The 19,886-nt window shown below is 34.4% G+C and overlaps 2 protein-coding genes across 2 annotated transcripts; both read left to right on the plus strand.

Moving 5' to 3' along the window:
- The first annotated feature begins 4,644 nt into the window (after positions 1–4,644).
- Positions 4,645–16,629, plus strand: LOC141671028 (SCY1-like protein 2 A). Its single transcript, XM_074477099.1, has 14 exons — positions 4,645–5,394; positions 6,922–7,026; positions 7,553–7,663; positions 9,390–9,572; positions 9,894–10,020; positions 10,559–10,620; positions 10,729–10,815; positions 11,887–11,973; positions 13,112–13,225; positions 13,398–13,526; positions 14,038–14,100; positions 14,765–14,926; positions 15,016–15,134; positions 15,366–16,629. The coding sequence occupies exons 1-14, from the start codon at positions 4,900–4,902 to the stop codon at positions 16,321–16,323; spliced, it is 2,802 nt and encodes a 933-aa protein (XP_074333200.1). The 5' UTR covers positions 4,645–4,899; the 3' UTR covers positions 16,324–16,629.
- A 596-nt stretch (positions 16,630–17,225) lies between these two features.
- LOC141671408 (uncharacterized) lies at positions 17,226–19,636 on the plus strand. The gene is made up of 2 exons (XM_074477647.1): positions 17,226–18,099; positions 19,332–19,636. Exons 1-2 carry the CDS (start codon positions 17,368–17,370, stop codon positions 19,458–19,460), a joined length of 861 nt encoding a protein of 286 aa, XP_074333748.1. The 5' UTR covers positions 17,226–17,367; the 3' UTR covers positions 19,461–19,636.
- Positions 19,637–19,886: the final 250 nt, after the last annotated feature.

Below are 19,886 nucleotides of genomic sequence, written 5' to 3' on the forward strand. Positions count from 1 at the left end.
TTGGGATTATAGTCAAATTATTGACAAAAAGTACCTAATTTATGCTTTGTTCTTTTCATTTCCCATTTGAGATGTCTTTGGAGTTTTAAATCTTGACAAATCTTTATGTCAGGTTTTTGTAAGGTATCGGGCTTCCATGTTCAGCTATTAAAGAGGTTCTAACTCTTTCACCGAGTAAGGTTGGAAGTCCGACTAAGAATTTTTCCTTCCAATTTGTATGGTTTGAGTCTTCTCTAATCATGACTCTGGTAAGGAAAATAGTTTTATATCTTTGGAAATCACAAAGTTTTTTACATTTGAGATTATGTAAAAGCTCAACATTCTTATCTCTCAGGTGAGAAGGGTCGCCGATGAAGTGGTGTGTTATGACTAGAATAAGTTGTGCTACTGCTCCTTGGATGGGATTTCATTGTTCATCAAAAATGGGTTTTTCCTCTTCATCTTCCCTAATGGAAATTGGGATTTTAAGATGATTTTCAGGAGTAAGGTGATAGTCCTGCCGACCTTTTAATTGGCCAGAGAACCCTGCTATGAGTAATTCAGCTATAGCTTTGTTAGGGGTTCTTATTTGGGTTGTATAAGCATTGGATTCCATGATCATTTGTTGTAAATAATTTAGAATGTTATATTCAGACATTCCGTCTATATTCCATTCATAAATAGAGGATGCATTGAATTTAGACTGAGTTAAAATTCCAGGTCTATTTTCAACTCCAATGTCTGGGGCTGTGAATTTTGGAATCATTTGTCGTAGGTCATGAACTTGCGTTATTTCATTTTTGAAAGCATTTTCATCTGAGTCATGATATATGACATTCAGTTGTTTGGATGAAACACTGTCAGCAGCTATTTGGGTTGTGGTAGAGGAAGCTTCAAGTATGCTAAGATGGGCTTTGATGGCTTTAACGAATTCTGGTCTATTTTTTTGAATTTGTTGTTGGCTTTACCTAGAAACTTGGTATGGTTTAAATATGGGTTCTTTGCAATTAGGTTGGTTACTAATACTTTTTGGGAATTTTATTATTTTTTGAATCTGGTCCTCTATTCAGTTTAGTTGACTTCCTATGCTATTTAGGTGGGTGTTTGTGTAATTAACATCAAGGATTGTATTTTTAGTATTTTTTAGTATGTCATTATCTGGTATCTTGATGGGGTGTGCCTCAATTTTTTCACTATGAACTGTTTGTGTGACATTTCTAAAAGGTAGGTGGTGTGATTCTATAGTTCCACTATTTGTTTCCCATTGTTTCTGTTATTGGTTCATGCTTCGAGTGATGGGATTCAGAGAATTTGTGGATGGGAAGAATAAGTTTTGGCCAGAGGAGTAAATTTCAACCAAACAAAGAATAACATTTGGATTTTGTTTTGGTTGAGAAATTCATAATAAATTTCTTGAAGTTGTGTCTTTTGTTCTTTGAAGTTGGTAAAAAATTAATTTCTTTTTTTAGTATTTTGGGGAGAGTAGAACGTAGAACTCTTCTCGGAGAAAAGTTTTATTGATTTCAAATTCTATTTCAATTACATTTAACTCACTTGGCATTCCCATATTCTCAGTTATAGCAAAAAAGGTTGGGGATGTTGGTGATGAAGGGGAAACCATATTTTGGTTTGGTGGTAATTGACTTTGTTTATAGAAAGGGTGAGGTATATTGGAGGAATAATTCACATCACCTATAGATGTACTGGGTAAATATGATGTAGAGTAACTTGGTCTTAAATAAGTGTTAATGATAGAAGGGATTTGAGAAATCCTTCCTAAATTTAATGTTCTTGAGGAAGCATCTGTTTATCGAGAACTAATAAAAGGGGCTCGGGATGATCGATCAAATGCAAGAATGACTCTTCCATTGTCATCTTGGTGAACTTGGTACATTTGTGTGTTTGGTTCTAATCTTTCTGGTAATTTAGGGCGAGCTACCCCTTCTAAAACCCATTCAGTAGGAAGGGAAATGTCATGCCATTTTATGGATCGAGGAATAACTGTGTTAGACCTTGAAAAGTCAGTTTGAAGAAGGATGGTTTCTCCTTTGACGAAAGCATTTTTATGCCCATCATCACCAATGGACAGTATTGCTTTCTAATTAATTCGAAAGATTAAAGCAACCGGAATTGATCCTTCTAAAATTTTATAGTTGTGAGTTTTAACTTGGAGTGTCATGCTATGGATAACATTTTTGTCTTTAAGAGAAATAAATAAATTTGGATAGCAACTAAAAGAGATGGGTCCATTACATAGACTTGATTCTATGGAACTTAACAGAGAGTCATTGAACTCAAGAAATCTAGCATCTCTTAAAATGGCTAATATTGAGGTGTTTAATCCTTCATTGGTTAAGGGCTTAATTCCTACTTGGACTAGACCTATATGGATGTATTTGTATGATTTTGCTAATTTTTCTAGGGAAATTGTTTCGAACGATTTTGATAGGTGTATGTCCCTTTCTTCGGTTTTGATGGAAGAACTTGAACTATACCATTTTGTATCATAAACTTGGCTTTTTGGGATTTTTGGAATGTCCCAACGCTCTATTACTTTTTGGAGGTTTTCGACGTTGGTTTCCTCACTATGTGTAATATTTCTTGAGTCTGACGTACTAGTGGAAGAGTTTGAAAGAAATGTAGTTCTGCAGAATTTAGAATCCATGATCTAGGTTCAAAAAAGACGTAGGCTAATTTTTTGCTTACAATCCTAAAGAAAACGGGTTTACTGCCTCCTATGGACTTATAACGGATAAACTAGGCAAAACGACTCGGCAACGTCTTAGCTACAAAAGTTAAGAACTATGAACAGAGAAACAGTAGGCAATAATATTACAACTCCCTTATATATATATATAGAGAGAGAGAGAGAGAGATAGAGAGAGAAAGAGAGAGAGAGAGTAAAGTTCTATGGAGTCCACCTTTTAATTGGAGTCCTCAGAGTCCATTTATGTTCTGCAAATAAAATATCATCTAAAACGTGTTATCTTGCAAAACATGTTTCACAAATATCATTACTTCAACAAAATCATGCAAATCTCATATATTTACAAGTACAATATGTTCTGCAACATGCACATTTATGTTCTACAAACTAAGCATGTGTTGTGGAATAATATATTTTGCAACGTTCTACTTGTAAAATCTATGCAATTTGCAAGATTTTCAATAAAATTGTGATATTTCTAGAATATCATTCGAAAAATAATACTTTTTGCAACAATTTAAGCTATATTTTACTTGCAGAACATATATGGACTCCAATGACTCCAATAAAATAAGGGACTCCATAGAACCTAACCCATGTATATATTCACGACCATAAAAGGTCGGTGTACTACAATTGAATTTGAAATAATAATTTCACCCAATGTTTTTTTAAAAAAACTTGAAATACTCCAGCTTAATTTGAATTCGAAATTTAGCCCATTTTAAAAAATATATTTGTCATTTGGCTATGTGAACCGATTCACTACGTAAATTTAGTCAATTTGAATTATGAGTCTGACGAAGACACATGATCAATAAGACATAATGTTTTATATCAATAAATTAAATGTGTTTGATATTTTTTATAAGATCAATTCAATAACTAATATGTATTAAATTTATTAACTTAGACAAAGATGTGTTATTTTATGAACATGACATACATGAAATTTGACATGAGTCGGCACAAAATTTGATGATCACCCAAACTTACAAGATGTGTGCTTACCGGCAAAATCTATGAACCCAGTTGATTTCGATGTACTCTCTAAACTATCAGATCAGATAAAAGGCTTGGGGTTGAAAATAAATATCGTTATTAAATTTGTATATGAAAAGGTTGAAATCATTCACCAATAAAAGTCTGACAACGATTAAAATAACATTATATTGATCCATGTACTAGAAGACAAGCTATATATGACCTATATCAACACGTCCAACACTATTACATATTTTAAAATACATATATCTCATTTGAATATAACAATCCTGTACCGACACCTTAATACGGGATCATTGAAGTTGTACGGAGACATTGTCGATTCTAAATACAACAAGTTTCAATGACCTTACACTCATAAATATTGGATCTACACAAATTATAATTAGTATCGACACATCTTAAACTCAAAGATCACATACTCAAAAATATCTATCGTGACCAGAATCATCAAAGCCTGAAAAGAAAAAAGTGTAAACACTGCATAATATTTTATCACTCAACGGTCTACACAATCGTTGAATATAAACTGTTTCGAGTGAATTTTTTTTACATTTCAAATAAATAATGAAGAACAATACATTTTAATTTCTAATAAAACCTGCACAAAGTGAAATTCAAAAAATCATACCCTCTGCATTACAAAATATTATTAGAAAATAGCCCGTATATCGTACAGGTTATTATGCTAATTATGTATAACGATATAACAGATATAAATAAGATTTAAAATGTTTTATATTGCATTCACAATACTTATAAACTAGATTTTATAAAATAGCATGGATCCTACTATCTAAGCAACTATTTGACTGGACTTCAATAAATTTGAATGAATGTGTACAATTTCGGACAGAGGAGTATAATTTAATTTCTGTGCACAAATTTTCAAATTTTCAATTTATTTATTATTGTACTAATGTACTATAAAAATTAAATTATAACTGAAAAAACAACCTGCAAAGAACTAGAAGAAAATCAACCCAAAGCGAGAAAACACAGAGAGAAAAACAATCAACCCCTGTCTCTTCAATCAAATTTCTAGAGAGAGAAAATTCAAACAATTAACACACTTTTAGAGCGAGAGAATTATCTCTCTTCACCTATACATACACCTATACACACGACACAATTCCGGCAGCGAGGAAGGTGAATTCCGATCAATCTCATCTTCCTCCACCACAATCAACCACCGCATCGCCACCGCGATGTCTCTAAACATGAAAACCCTAAGTCAAGCCTTCGCGAAGACCGCCGCAGCGATTGAAAAGACCGTACAAACAACGGTTCAAGACGTCACCGGTCCGAAGCCTCTTCATGACTACGATCTCCTTGATCAGATCGGTTCGGCCGGTCCAGGTCTCGCCTGGAAGCTTTATTCCGGTAAAGCACGGAACGGATCTTCGATTTCGCAGCAGTATCCGACGGTTTGTGTTTGGTTGCTTGATAAACGTGCCTTATCGGAGGCGAGGATGCGTGTCGGTTTGTCGAAAGCAGCGGAGGATTCGTTTTTGGATGTGATTAGAGCGGATGCGGCGAGGTTGGTTAGGTTGAGGCATCCTGGTGTGGTTCATGTTGTGCAGGCGTTGGATGAGAGTAAGAATGCCATGGCTATGGTAACCGAACCGTTGTTTGCGTCGGTGGCTAATGCGTTAGGGAATGTTGATAATATTGCCAAGGTTCCTAAGGAGCTCAAGGGAATGGTAATTACTTGAATTTTAAATGTTCGGACAATGAATTCAATTTGCATTGTAAATGAACTGCTTATCTTGTGTGTGTGTGTGCCTTTTGATTGGAAAACTACATAGCTAACTTAAATTTCAAAAAATGTAATGAAAATATGTCACAGTATAATTGGATAAAATCATTACAATGCTAGAAAAGAAAACCCCCTATAAACGAATACATTGAATAAAAACAACTCCTTGATAAACACAATGTGGCTAGGTACCTCTTCGAACGTATTTATTTAGTATACTTTATATGTTTCAAATGATTTTTTTAGTTCAGGCCGATCAGTTTTAAATGATTTTTTATTGTAATTACTTTTAATGGATGGCGTAGAGTCTACTAATGAGGTCGGTTCATTAAAAATTCGTAGACGAATTGAAAAAATGTCAAAAAAGAAAGCAAAGAAAAATGTTGACCACTTGACCATATATATTCTCTTAGCAAGAATAGATCATAAATTTCTAATTACATTTTTTTTTCTTAGAATTTTATATAAGCTTATTACATATTGTTTAACTTGCTCCGGTAGAGAGTTCTCCTGAAGCAGTCTAATTACACTTTAAACATATATAGGTCAATCCTCCAGTAATTCCATAAACATTAAATTTGAGGTCGGTTCATTAAAAATTCGTAGACGAATTGAAAAAATGTCAAAAAAGAAAGCAAAGAAAAATGTTGACCACTTGACCATATATATTCTCTTAGCAAGAATAGATCATAAATTTCTAATTACATTTTTTTTTCTTAGAATTTTATATAAGCTTATTCCATATTGTTTAACTTGCTCCGGTAGAGAGTTCTTTTCAACTGAAATTTAATGTTTATGGAATTACTGGAGGATTGACCTATATATGTTTAAAGTATAATTAGACTGCTTCAGGATGCAATTTATTTTAGAATCTAATGCAGATGGTATGCTAGGATTTTGGATTTAGATCGCTTTGTTTTACCAGGCATGATTTTTTAATAAGATTTACTAGTATAGTTAAGTTCAGGAGTACTCTTACCTAACCTTATTTTATTTTGATGCCATTGTTAATCATCTAAAGTTTAGACAATTTAAATTTTAACTCACAAAAAGGAAAGAAGATAAAGAAATAAATACTCTGTTTATATGTTTGTTTAGATACATTTTCAGCTATATAGTTGTAGAATTTTTAGTCAAATTGTCTGCACCTATGTGTATGTAATATATAATGGATATAAACAAAGGTGAGTTATAATAGCACTTGGTTTGTGCCTACAACGGCTAGTTGGCAATCACTCCAGTACGCTGTTACCTAGTATGTGTATAGATGTCTTCCCAAAGCCACACTCTACTGTACATCTTGTTATTAGAGTGAAACCAGAAGCAATTTTTACTCTTTAGTGAGCAGGGATGTTTTCTATCTGAAATCTTAGACATTATGATTGCAGACACTATGATGATGTTGTTGACTTTTGAAATACGTTTGCAAACCATATAATTCATTCTTCACTGAAATCCTTCTTTTTTGCAGAAAATGAGTTTATTGGAGGTTAAGCACGGTCTGCTTCAGGTTGCCGAATCCTTGGACTTTCTTCACAATAATGCACGTCTTATCCATAGGGCCATTTGTCCTGAGGTTGAGTCTTCTTCTTGATCAACACATATTTTCAATATCAGTTACTTTTTTTTTACTGTGGATTTTCCTCTTTTTGTTTCTCTTTGTTATCCTCTGTTGGCCGGCATTGCAGTTTACTTTAAATATGCATAATGTTTCTGCAAACTCCTAACCTCTCAAAGAGACCTCTGAGGGCGAGGCGGGGGGATGATTTTAGTGGAAATTTTGTATTTTGTTTCTGCGAGCTCGTAAAATTTCTATGGTGTTTGTAAGCCATGTTTTTGTATAGATAAAAGATTCTTTCATTAATAAAGAACAACAATGTAGATATTAAAGACAAGGTTTGCAGAGTATCTCATCTGTGTTGCTAGACACAATGCAATCGAGTAACACAAATGCAATCTGCTATATATATATATTATTCCCTTTTTTGTTATTTTAAAACTCCTGTCTTGTTTGTGTAAGATGATCAAAAATACCAAATCCAGTGTTGCATGTCAAGGTAACATCTCAAATGACATTTTAAGTCCTCTTCTTTCTGTTGCAGACCATTCTCATTACTTCAAATGGAGCGTGGAAACTTAGCGGTTTTGGTTTTGCAATCACGACAGATCAGGCATCATCTGATTTAGCTAATGTGCAGTCCTTCCATTATGCTGTAAGTTAATATCATACCCGTTATTAACACTTTATAAACAATAAATAATGATTATTGAATATTATCTTGTTTTTGTTATGGCTTTGTACTTAATGTTCCGCAAATCTGTTTGACAACAAGTTTTATAGTTTAGAATTGTTATATTTTGCACACACTGAGTTGCCTAGTTTTCTAAGCTACCTGAATCCACACGGTATACAAAGCTGTAGAAATCCAGGGGACTTAAATTGACATGGATTCTGGACATAGAACATATATAATTAGAAACCCAAACATCAAAACTTTACTGCAATCTCAATCGTACATTCTAATAAAAAGTTGTAATTGATGACACCTCATTTTCTTTAGTAATGCAAAATATGTCACAAGCAGTCTGACACCAAAAATTTTTTTTTACTTGCTTTTCAAACTCGGCTTTTTGCTGCCCAACTTACTTGAAACAACAATGGGCCAAGTTCTTTTTCATGGACAAGAGAGTAATATGAGATACATATATACTATCATATTAGAGCGAGAGAAGAGATCTTTTGCGCTTTAAAATAATATGAGAGTAAAAAGAGATCTATACTATACTATTTTGCTTTAAAATAATATTATGTTAATCAATTGGTTTTGTTGGCGGGTTAAAATAATACAAATAATGACTATTCCAAACAAAATGTTAGATAGTACCCCCTCAGTGCCACCTGATTATTAACATTAGTGTAGGATAGGGAATTTAAGAAAAGTGAATAAAAGGGAAGAAAATTTGTGTAAAGTGGTAGGACCTACTATAATTAATTAAGAAAAGTATGCTATTTTAGGAAATGTCGAGAAATAGATGGGACGGATTAAAAAGGTAAGTGTTAATAAATGAATGGGACGGAGGGAGTATATAAAAGAGATTGGTTGATCTTTTGGTCAGGTTTAAATAATTAAAATACAGACTTATGGAATATTGACAATAGGATCTTAGCATTAAAATTGAGTTAAAAATGACGACGGCCCTCTGAAACTGAAATCATACAGTATGTTGAAAATATTGAGGTTGCTATGTTAAGGTTTTTTTATAGAATAGTCGGGTTTTGAAGATAGGATCTGATGGAACATGTATGTATAAATTATTTTTTTAATTTTTAAGTTTTATGTTTGTGAATCTAATTACCAATAATTTTTCAGAACTTAGAAAAGTTTAGGGTATATAAAAGAGATTGGTTGATCTTTTGGTCAGGTTTAAATAATTAAAATACAGACTTATGGAATATTGACAATTGGATCTTAGCATTAAAATTGAGTTAAAAATGACGACGGCCCTCTGAAACTGAAATCATACAGTATGTTGAAAATATCGAGGTTGCTATGTTAAGGTTTTTTTATAGAATAGTCGGGTTTTGAAGATAGGATCTGATTGAACATGTATGTATAAATTATTTTTTTAATTTTTAAGTTTTATGTTTGTGAATCTAATTACCAATAATTTTTCAGAACTTAGAAAAGTTTAGGGTATATTAATATGCAGGGCCGTGTTTGCTGATAACTCATTATATACGCTTGGCCTATTATTTATTCAGTAATAATCACAACTTCACATGCTAGTAAGATGAAGGTAGATTTTTAGTATATTGCTCGCTAGTATAATAGATGCTTTACGATGTTATTTTTAATATTAGCTAACTAGTTCAATCATTTGGACAGTCAACATGTTCCAGTGAGACTGGGGGTTTTCTGATCTCATTTTATTGTTCAGGAGTATGATGTTGAAGATTCTTTATTTCCCCTTCAGCCATCCCTGAACTACACTGCCCCAGAATTAGTTAGAAGTAAATCAAGTTCAGTTGGATGCTCATCGGATATATTCAGTTTTGCCTGTCTTGCTTATTACCTCGTTGCTCGGAAGCCTTTGTTTGACTGCCACAACAATGTGAAGATGGTATTGCTTAAACTTACTTCAACTCTTATACATGGATCAACCAACTATGGCTTATTTTGAATTTATGTGCCCAGTTTGAAATTGTAGCTATGCTTATTGTAAGTTTATTTAGGGTAAATTTAGAGGTCATGTGTATCTCGGTCGCTCAGTGTATGGTGTAAACAAAATGCTGACAGACAATAATATACAGCACATGTGCAGAGAGCACATTTACTTGCTCCAGCTTTGTTACGTGTACTTGGTTCTAGTTCTTATTGTGGTCCTTGCACTTTTTTCTTACTTAATCTTACATGTATATCTTGTTTGTCTGGTTTCCTACAGTACATGAATAGTTTGACTTACTTATCCAACGAGACATTCTCATCCATCCCTTCAGACTTGGCTTCTGATTTGCGAAGGATGCTTTCTGCAAATGAGACATCCAGGCCAACAGCATCTGATTTCACTGGTGAGAACATAAATCGTCTGGTTACCTATTAATATTGTTTGCAAATTATTCAGACATATTTTTATTTATTTCTTCTAGAAACATTTAGAGCTTATAACTTACACAATCGAACATGAGATATTAATAAAAGGTAAGTGCTTGTTTATGCGAAGACTCTGTTATAAAAAAGTAAAGAAAAACTAGCTTGATACCTCTGCTAGGTTTGCCCCTCCCTCCTTAGCACAGTAGGTTTGTGTGTTTTTTAGGTTCACTGCCTCATTATCAAAATGGGACGGTAACACAATATGGTTGTGTTTTAAATTTGGTCCGCAATGTAAAAGGAACACACGGTAGGATACAGAAAAATTGGGAATCCATTATTGCTAAAGATGGTCATTGATAGCTATTTCGGATAAATATTTAATCTTTCCATTTAAGTTTTGGAAGAAACAAGTGTTTTATATTGGAAGAAAGTGATCTAGTTGATTTTAGACTTAGAGGTTTCTTTGATTCATGTTTTCTGAGTGTAAATTTTGTCTGTTTCATTTTTTTTGTTTAGGTTCTGCCTTTTTCCGGGATGATACGAGGTTGCGTGCACTTCGCTTCCTTGATCACATGCTTGTATGGCTTACATTTTCACATTGGTGGTGACGTGTTTTATTTTTGCATGTGCCTTGTTGTATCTTGTGCAAATGGAATCACTAAATCAAAAGTGTTGTTAAATCACAGGCACGAGACAACATGCAGAAGTCAGAGTTTTTAAAAGCTTTATCAGATATGTGGAAAGATTTTGATTCACGTGTATTGCGATACAAGGTTTTTATTTTCCATTTTTCTTCTTATGTTGTATCTGTAGCCTTGATTGTACAATTTTAGTAAACTTTTTTTTCTACATCTCATTTACCATAGTCACCAAATACTGTTTCATATCTTTGTGATTAGTATTTATGTTACCCAGGAGCAATGTTATTAAAGGCGAGATGCGCACCGAGGCGCTAGGGTCGCTTAGTGAAACTAATTTATTTATAAAATGAATTATTTATTATAGAATTATGCAAAAACACCACAAATAGGAATATGAAACTTATAGGAACTTTCTTGTTGGATCAATTTTTTTACTATCACTTTTTTCGGTAGTCATTGCTCCCTTACGGTGTAAATTCACATATATATATATATATATATTAGTATGTAACTGGAAACACAAAAGAACAAGTTTAGTATGTATAACACTACAGCTATAAGAATACACAATATATATATAATTGTATACACACCCAATATATATATATAACTATATATATATAATTATATATATATACATGATACACACACTGCTTTCCTGAGAAGAAAAGAAGTAGACTATTCATGTATATGTAAGGATATGTCTTCACTTTTGTTATTATTGATAAAATGGATTTCTAAACACTTATAGGCTTAAAAAAAAAAGGGTTTTAGGGCTGTTTTTGACTATTTTGACTGTTTTTTGCGCCTCATTGCGCCTCTCGACTCAGGGGTCTAGGCGCGAGCATCATTGAAGGTGCTGCGCCTCGGTAAGAACTATGCGCTAATAGTGCGCCTCGTTGCGCCTCGTGCGCCTCGGCGCGCCTTTACAACAGGGCCCAGGAGTAGGTTGGAAGATGTCCAACATGGATATGTGTCCAAGTGTTGGACTCACCAAGTTTTTAGAAAATTCTGCTTCTCTTGGATTTTCGTTTTTTCCTTTTGTTCTGTATTGTCCTTCATTATGTGGTATTTGTTCTATAGCAATATATACATATATCTCAAAGTAATGTTATACAAGTTTGATTTTTTTTCGTGATAGGTTATATGTTACATCCTATCTTATTGCTAATTAGATTGTTCTGTATTAATGCATGCATGCAGGTACTTCCACCACTTTGTGCTGAGCTCAGAAATCTTGTCATGCAACCAATGATTTTGCCCATGGTTCTAACTATTGCCGAGTCTCAGGTATTTTGCTTTTCTTAGTCTGAGATATGGGCCTATGGCCAACTGTAGATATTTATTTACTAAGAGCCCCATGCCTCCCTTGAGGCTTAGAGTCATCTTATTACCTCTCTCCGCTAGGCCAAATCCAAGGGATAAGTCTTTAGTTTACTTCCCTGCTGATTTTATAAATGAAATTTAATATTGCATGTAAGAAAGTTGCATCATTTGCATCTTTTTAACAACCTTGGTACATTCCTTGAAATACTTTTTGACTGGGGACGTACAGGATAATTTACTGTTGCTTATTTTTTGATACTTTATATTGTTACGCTATTAGAACTGTAAGTTCTAGAACTGTAAGTTCTATTCTAGCAGTACAGATACTACAACCTTCTACATTATGTTCATATGAACCTAAAATAGAGCTTCATCCCACCACAATGAGAATGATTGCTATATTCTCCTCCCTGCACTTTTTAGTTTTTATCACACACCTAATGACAGAAATTTTGTACTTGTGCATATATTTTCACTCTCATTGCTTACATATCTCTTTTCAGTTTTATTTTTATTTGAAAATGATAATTTTTCACTCCATTCTTACCTCATTTAATTTTTTTTAACCAAGCAGAGCATCAGGCCCTATGTGTTCACGAGTTTGTAATGAATCATTCATCAATAAAGATTTGCTTGGATCTCTATATTTATAGACCGAGTAGAACTTTTTTGTTGAATACCAATTTGCTATAAGTAAGATTGCACAGCTTAATTCAATTTTTTCTAGGTGCAAGATTATTTTTTTTTTGTCAATTTGTATTCTTACTTGATTCGTTTCAGTTCTATCTTTTACCCTTAGTAAAATTGCATATGCTTTCTTTCCATGAATCATCTTTGTCAGGGGGAACCTATACTGAGTTGCCTTTATTCACACACGTATATAAATTGATGAATGTTTGAAGTTTATTGGTCTATGACTCTTGAAGCAATTTCTTTCCACTATCCTTTTGTGGAGTCATTTGAAATTTATCATCAATGCAAAACCTGTTGCGTCACACAATTCTTGCATACCAGTTACTAGTAGGGGTTTCACACAAAAATGAACTCTAATTGTCACTAAAAGCTATAACCATTAGGATTCGGCTTCTTGAATGTATTGCAGGACAGATATGATTTTGAGCTATCAACATTGCCAGCTCTTGTTCCTGTCTTGAATTCTGCTGCTGGTGAGACATTGTTACTACTTGTAAAGCATGCAGATCTTATTATTAACAAGGTAATTCATCATTTAATCTACAAATGATTCTTTTGTGGATTAATTGAATATTCTTCCCTTAAGCAGAGATCCAGTAATTCATATTGCTCCCCTTGTTTTAGTTTAGTAAACGTGTTTTGCTATGCTTAAGGGACGAGACATTGTTATATATTCTAATATAAATCTTTCTCAGGCAAATCAAGAGCACTTAAGTGCACATGTGTTACCCATGCTTGTTCGAGCATATGATGATACTGATGCTCGTATGCAAGAAGAAGTTTTAAAAAAGACTGTATCTCTTGCTAAGCAACTTGATGCACAGGTAATTGTCACTGTATCATACTTATACCGCTTTGAAACTTCAATTGACCAAACTTGGCGTTCAAATTATTTGGGTCTGTTAGCAATAGTACTCCTTTTAAATGTATATGCTTACACATGTATGAAATTGATTCTATTTTATCAGCCCAGCGGACAGAAATTGTAAGTCTTAATTTTAACTAAAGCATGAGGAAGAATCACAGATTTACATGTGATAATTATGCTCGAGTATTTTGTCTTTCATTTGAAGCCCCAAAATATGAAAAAAAAAATCAAAAGCATTATTGATGTGATTACTAATTTACAGTTGTACGGTTCCATGCTTATTCTTCCAAAACATTTTTTCATATAAATCAGAAAGTTCAATGGAAATATATAGTCTACTTCTTCACCATTGTTTTCATACCGTGTGTATACATTTTTTACTTGTAACTCCTAAGTTGAGAGGTTCAGATAGCATGGATATTCCTTTTCCTTTCTACTTATTCTTATAATTTCCAATACTCTTGCAGCTGGTGAGACAAGCAATCTTGCCCCGAATACATGCTTTGGCGCTTAAGACGACTGTTGCTGCAGTATGTGCTATAGTCTATCTCCCTCTCATAAGTTCTAAACCTGCTGGTGCATGATGTCTGCATATTATAATTGACTTGAGTTGTCTAATATTTTCAGAACAGTTTTTAAATTATCTGTTGATCCTTAAAATCTGTTATAAAAATAAATGTACCTATCTGCTGAAGTGAATTTGTGAAGTACGTATTGCTGTGATTCAGTTTCCTTGTAGGAAATGGGTATGTATGTATATTAATCCTTTTGGCAGGTTTAGATCCTATTTTACAAAATAGGGATTCACAATAAAGATCCATTTACTTGTGATGATGTTTAGAGCTTCCACATATGTGTAGCTAACTGGCTATATATTTGAGCATTCATAACAGCATATTGGAATAATTGTGATGCCAGGAATGTTGTCTAATTTGATTCTTGGCTTGTGCCTGTCATTTTAGACGCTTGCATATTGTAATGTAAGTTGTAACATATCGCAGACAAGCATATCATTTAGAGTTTGAATGTGATGGGCAACCAATGAGTAGCTAAATTTAATGAAGTTATTTTGCTGTATTGGTGCTGTGACTTGTGAAAAGCATTTGTTTAACATTGTTAATTGATTATTCATTTATATTTCTTTTGGCATGTTTTTGTCTGTAAATATATGTTGAATGATCTTCTTAATGACAGGTGAGAGTGAATGCTTTGTTATGTTTTAGTGATATGGTCCCAATGCTTGATAAGCGCGCAACATTAGATATTATACAAACAATCCAGCGGTGCACTGCTGTAGACCGCTCTGCTCCAACACTTATGTGTACACTTGGGGTTGCAAATTCAATTCTGAAGCAGGTGACTTATTTAGCTGCTTTATTTACAAATATATATATGTGCTGAACTATTTCCTAGGGTTTGTTTAACATCCCTGTCATAATTCACAGCACGGAGTAGAATTTGCCGTGGAAAATGTTCTCCCGCTGCTTGGACCGCTTCTAATTTCCCAACAATTGAATGTTCAGCAATTTGCAAAATATATGCTCTTCGTCAAGGATTTACTCAGGTATAAATATGCTCTCTTATTCTCACTCACAGCACACACATGAGTTTGCAGGTTCACATGGGTAGCCAGAGGTAGGTTGGTAATGAAAGAAGCGGTCGTTGCTACTTTTGGAAATTATAGATATGCAGTTTAGTAAATGAACTTGTTGGCTTTGTTCTTATTAAATATAAGCAGAAGCGTCATTTTAAAATTAAATTAAAAGATTTTTCCTTTCTTATATACTTGTCCCAGAAAGATAGAAGAAAAGCGAGGAGTAACTGTGACTGATTCTGGAGTTTCAGAAGTTAAAACATTAGCTGCTGGTGCTGGGCCTAACATGGGACCAGTTAATAAAAGCACCGCAACTAGCATGTCCACCACAAAGAGCAGTCCTGCATGGGATGAAGAATGGATCCCTTCGAGGGATTCTTCCATGTCACTCAAGACATCTTCGACAAATGTGTCATCGACTCAACCTGCTATAGCCGTGGCCAGTCAGCAACCTATGCAAATAAATCATGCAAATTTGCCATCATCAGTTGCTGCTGCATCTTCGCAGCCAACATCAGAATCATACGCCTCTGCTGATTTTGAGTGGCCTCCACGCTCATCTGTTGGTATTAGCTCTCCAATAGGTGGTGATACTGATAAGAAAACTCAAAATGGGAATTTGTCAAGTCCGGCATTTGATGATGTAGATCCTTTTGCAGATTGGCCCCCTCGACCAACTAGCACAGTGGGTTCTGGATCTTCCAGCCATTCAACAATTGGTCAATCTGTAATTAATCCTGCATCAAATTTGAGGGCAGGTACCTTGAATGGCACAAGTTCTCAATCGTACAACAATAGCAGTTGGAAATATGGTACTCAAAATGCTGTTGAACCAATGAGGCAGAACCAAATTAGGTCAACGTTAAATTCTGGCAGTCTTAATGGCAGTACTAACTCACAAGGTTCCCTTGAGTTCATGAAAAGTAGTCAGCCTGATTCAGCTTGGGGTGCTACTGCTCAGAAACCAGCAGACATTGGATCAATATTCTCTTCCAACAAGGGAGATCATTCAGCGCTTAGACTTGCGCCTCCACCCTTAACAGCCGTTGGTAGAGGTAGAGGAAGGGGTAGGGGAAATCAAGGGCAAAATAGGGCTAATACATCATCCCGAACTGGTAACGCATCATCCGGGCAGCCACCTCTGCTTGACCTGCTGTAATTTTTTATCATTAGTTTGGTTTTTTGATTCATATAAGAGAGTATACAAATGCATCAAGAGTGGGTTACCCTCAGTTCCTACGTCAACAAGCAAGCTATCTGGACTATGTGATGGAACTGTTCGTTCATATATACAAATGAGACAAAGGTCCTGCTGCCCTCGGGTAAAGTTTGTTGTATTTTAGATTAAACATTTGTTTGTAACCTAGAAAAGAGCCTTGCATATAGATTCTTCCACCATTTTTCCTCTACATGTATTGAAAAAGAATGTAATTATCATTATCTTAAATAGTCTCCCAATTAAATACTCGTAGAGTAAGTTTAGTCAGAGCAATTATACTGCCGATTAATCATCAATATGGACTATGGAGCATTAAACATTCGTAATCTAACAACTAACTACTCTGGTTGCTCAGCCCCCTGATTTAATTAATTTTCTGTTAAAAATACATATATTAATTGAAAACTGATTCGTAGTCTGGCAATAATAACCTGGTTGTTCACCCCTTGATTTAATTAAATTCCTGTTAAAAAAGAATATATTAATTGAACTTTAATCTCCTAATCAAGATATTTGTTACAAGAATTAGCCGATTTTTAAAAAATTGTTGAGAAATTACTGGTAAATTGATTAAAAATATTTAATTAATTTAATAAATTGTTAATAAATTATCAATAAAGCATCAAACTTTTCAAAAATTGCTCAATAAATCTGTAACTCGGTTAGTTTCAATTTCTAAAATTTGTTATCATGATCACAATACAGATGATTAAAATTTATCAAAATAATATGCATGACAACACAAAAAACAAAGCAGATTTTTACTCACCGTCTTAAACAGAAATTAAAAAAAAAATAATAATAAAAATAACGACCTTTTTTCGCGGGTAGAAACCACTCCTCCTCGCACACGCACACACCTTTCTTTTTTCTTCTTTATCTTCTCATCCGTGTCCTCTTTTATCTTTTTCCACCTAGTAGGTTAGGGTTTCACCTATACATACATAAATACACACACGCATCGAATCAACATCCCTCATCTCCATGGACGATTTACAAGACTGGGAGGTTCTTCACGGCTCCGATACCGAGTCAATTCAAGACAACTCCGATTCCAAGTGTTTTGATTGTATCGATGGCGATTCCGGTGGTGCAATTCGATCCGATTACTTCTCTCTAGACTCTCCGATCACTTTTAAGAACACCGGTGATGTTTCCGAGGACGGTGTTTCGGTGAATTCCAATAATCCGAGCTGGATTGATCCTGGCTCCGATACTCGTTCTCCGCGAAAAGAGTTCACTGAATTCTGGCCTGATTCCGCTAGTGATCGCTCCGATGAACAGAAGTTTAGCGAATTTGAGGTGAATAATGAAACTAATTTTATTCGCAATGAAAAAATTGAGGTTGTTTGTGATGGTGTGGAAGAGTCTGGAAAGTATTGGTCCGACTCGAGTGAGACGAAAAATGAGGAGTTTGTTGATGACGTGGAGGTGAGGGAGGTGAAGGGAGGAAGTGATGTTGTTGAGGTGAAGGAAGGTGGAGATGAGGAGTGTGTGGAGGATGTGATTCAAGTGGCGAAAGTGAGTGAGGCGGAGAAGAGAGTGATGGCTTGGTGGAAGCTTCCGTTAGAGCTTTTGAAGTATTGTATGTTTAGGATGAATCCTGTTTGGACTGTTCCGATGGCAGCTGCGGTGATGGGGTTTATGATTCTTGGACGGCGTTATTATAGGATGAAGAGGAAGAGTGTGCATATGAAGGTTACTGTGGATGATCAGGTCAGTTATTTCGTGTTCTGTAAGATGGAATTTTTGTTTGAGAATTGTTAGACTAAGTTGTTTGTTTTTGTTAATATCTACTAGAGTCTATCGAATTTCTTATAGAGCTTGGAGTTTTGATTTGTTTGCCAATTAGGTAATCTACCGGATGAAAATTTGAATTAAGAAATGTTAGGGGTGCGATTATGCAAAGCATATAGAATCAATAAATTTGACTATTAGTTGCCAATGAAATGAGTCATAGTTTTTTTTATATGGTTAGCTTTAGACACTTTTTCTGAAGAATGAGGTGTGCAGTTACTTCTTCAGGAAGAAGACTGTTTGAGTGTCACATACGAGGGGCGTATATACAATTTGACTTTATCCTTTAGTTAAAGATGAATTAGTGTTTTTGTATCTGTTCATGTAGTATTTTAGAGTGTAAGGCATGGCATTACTTCAGGAAGAATGTTTAAATGTTATATTTGAGGGATAAATATAGGTGATCCGAAGGAGTGATAGTTAGCTGGAGAGATATAGTATTTTTGTGCAGTGAATCCCCCTGTCCTCTTGTTATAGTAAGAAGTCGAGGTTTAAAGTCTCAGGGAGATAATTGGCGCGACTGTGAGAGTATTACATTTACTCGATTTCAAGGGCAGGGCAAAAATATTTGGGTCCCAGTTGGATTTTAAGAAAGCAAACCCTTACTTTATGGTATAAAAAAGTTTTATTTTAATAATCAAAAACAATACATGATAAGAATAGAATTCAAGTTCTTGCTCTTTCTCTCTCGAATTTTTGATTAAAACTTCATATATAACAGTAAATAATTATCACACCAGCAACGCATCATTTCGAAGATAATATTTGCGCTCTATTTGTTTCTGCAACTTGCGTCTATGTGTTTGTATGCCCGCACCAGTAACTTGTGTTTATATTACTTAAATGTATTTAGTTATTCTGGGGTTTGTTAGTAGGAAAGAGAAGAAACTACTTTTGGGTGAATTCTTTCTTGAATGCAAACCTGAAGGATCTCTTATGTCTAAGTAGATAGTTTCTGGCAATCTATGTCTTCATTGCTTTTCTAATCCACACTGAAATTTTAGTGAATAATACTAACTTTTTAGGCCTCTTGTATGTAGTCTAGTTTTTTTTTGGATATTTTATTAGAATAATGTACCAGGATATATTTTGTTTCATTCTTCCAATATCACAAGAACCTAATTGACAATTCATTTTTTGGGTTCCAACAGAAGGTGTCTCAGTTCATGAACCGAGTTGCACAAATAAATGAGGCCTTCTCTGTAGTGAAGCGGGTTCCTATCATTCGACCACAGCTGCCTGCAGCTGGGGTGATGCCATGGCCTGTAATGTCTAGATAAAATTAATGTGAAACATCCTGCAGCACCCGGAATGAAGTAGATTAGATTGCACCTTATATATTATGTCTTGTATAATCAGTATTTTGCATGCACCTTCTGTAAATTAACTTTCCAAATGCTGTGGAAATGTATGTGTGCCAATCAAAATCTATGTATAAACTCAACAATTGATGGTATTTCTTTCCTCTATTTGAATTACTTCCATCTTCTGTTTCTCCATTCTTTGAAGCTGAAGTTAATCATCAGATGTACGTAATGTGCTCCCTTCATACGCGGCCTCTGTTGCTTGGGCTCTTAATGCATCTACATGCACATGAACAGTTGGACATCTGTTTCAGATTTGGTTAAATGCATGTAAATTTTTAAAATGTTATCAAATTCACGCTTACAATGGAGTGCCTCAAGATTCATTTAGGCCAAGCTCAT

This window comes from Apium graveolens, chromosome 7, assembly GCF_009905375.1.
Source record: "Apium graveolens cultivar Ventura chromosome 7, ASM990537v1, whole genome shotgun sequence".
Classification (NCBI taxonomy): Eukaryota; Viridiplantae; Streptophyta; class Magnoliopsida; order Apiales; family Apiaceae; genus Apium; species Apium graveolens.

What these genes read in the sequence shown, in the direction of transcription:
- LOC141671408 (XM_074477647.1), top strand. Translation starts at nt 17,368, where the DNA reads ATGGACGATTTACAAGACTGGGAGGTTCTTCACGGCTCCGATACCGAG. An exon ending in AGGTTACTGTGGATGATCAG is followed by an intron (nt 18,100 to 19,331) that starts GTCAGTTATTTC and finishes GGGTTCCAACAG; the next exon opens with AAGGTGTCTCAGTTCATGAA.
- LOC141671028 (XM_074477099.1), top strand. Translation starts at nt 4,900, where the DNA reads ATGTCTCTAAACATGAAAACCCTAAGTCAAGCCTTCGCGAAGACCGCC. An exon ending in CAAATTCAATTCTGAAGCAG is followed by an intron (nt 14,927 to 15,015) that starts GTGACTTATTTA and finishes CATAATTCACAG; the next exon opens with CACGGAGTAGAATTTGCCGT. An exon ending in TTCGTCAAGGATTTACTCAG is followed by an intron (nt 15,135 to 15,365) that starts GTATAAATATGC and finishes TACTTGTCCCAG; the next exon opens with AAAGATAGAAGAAAAGCGAG.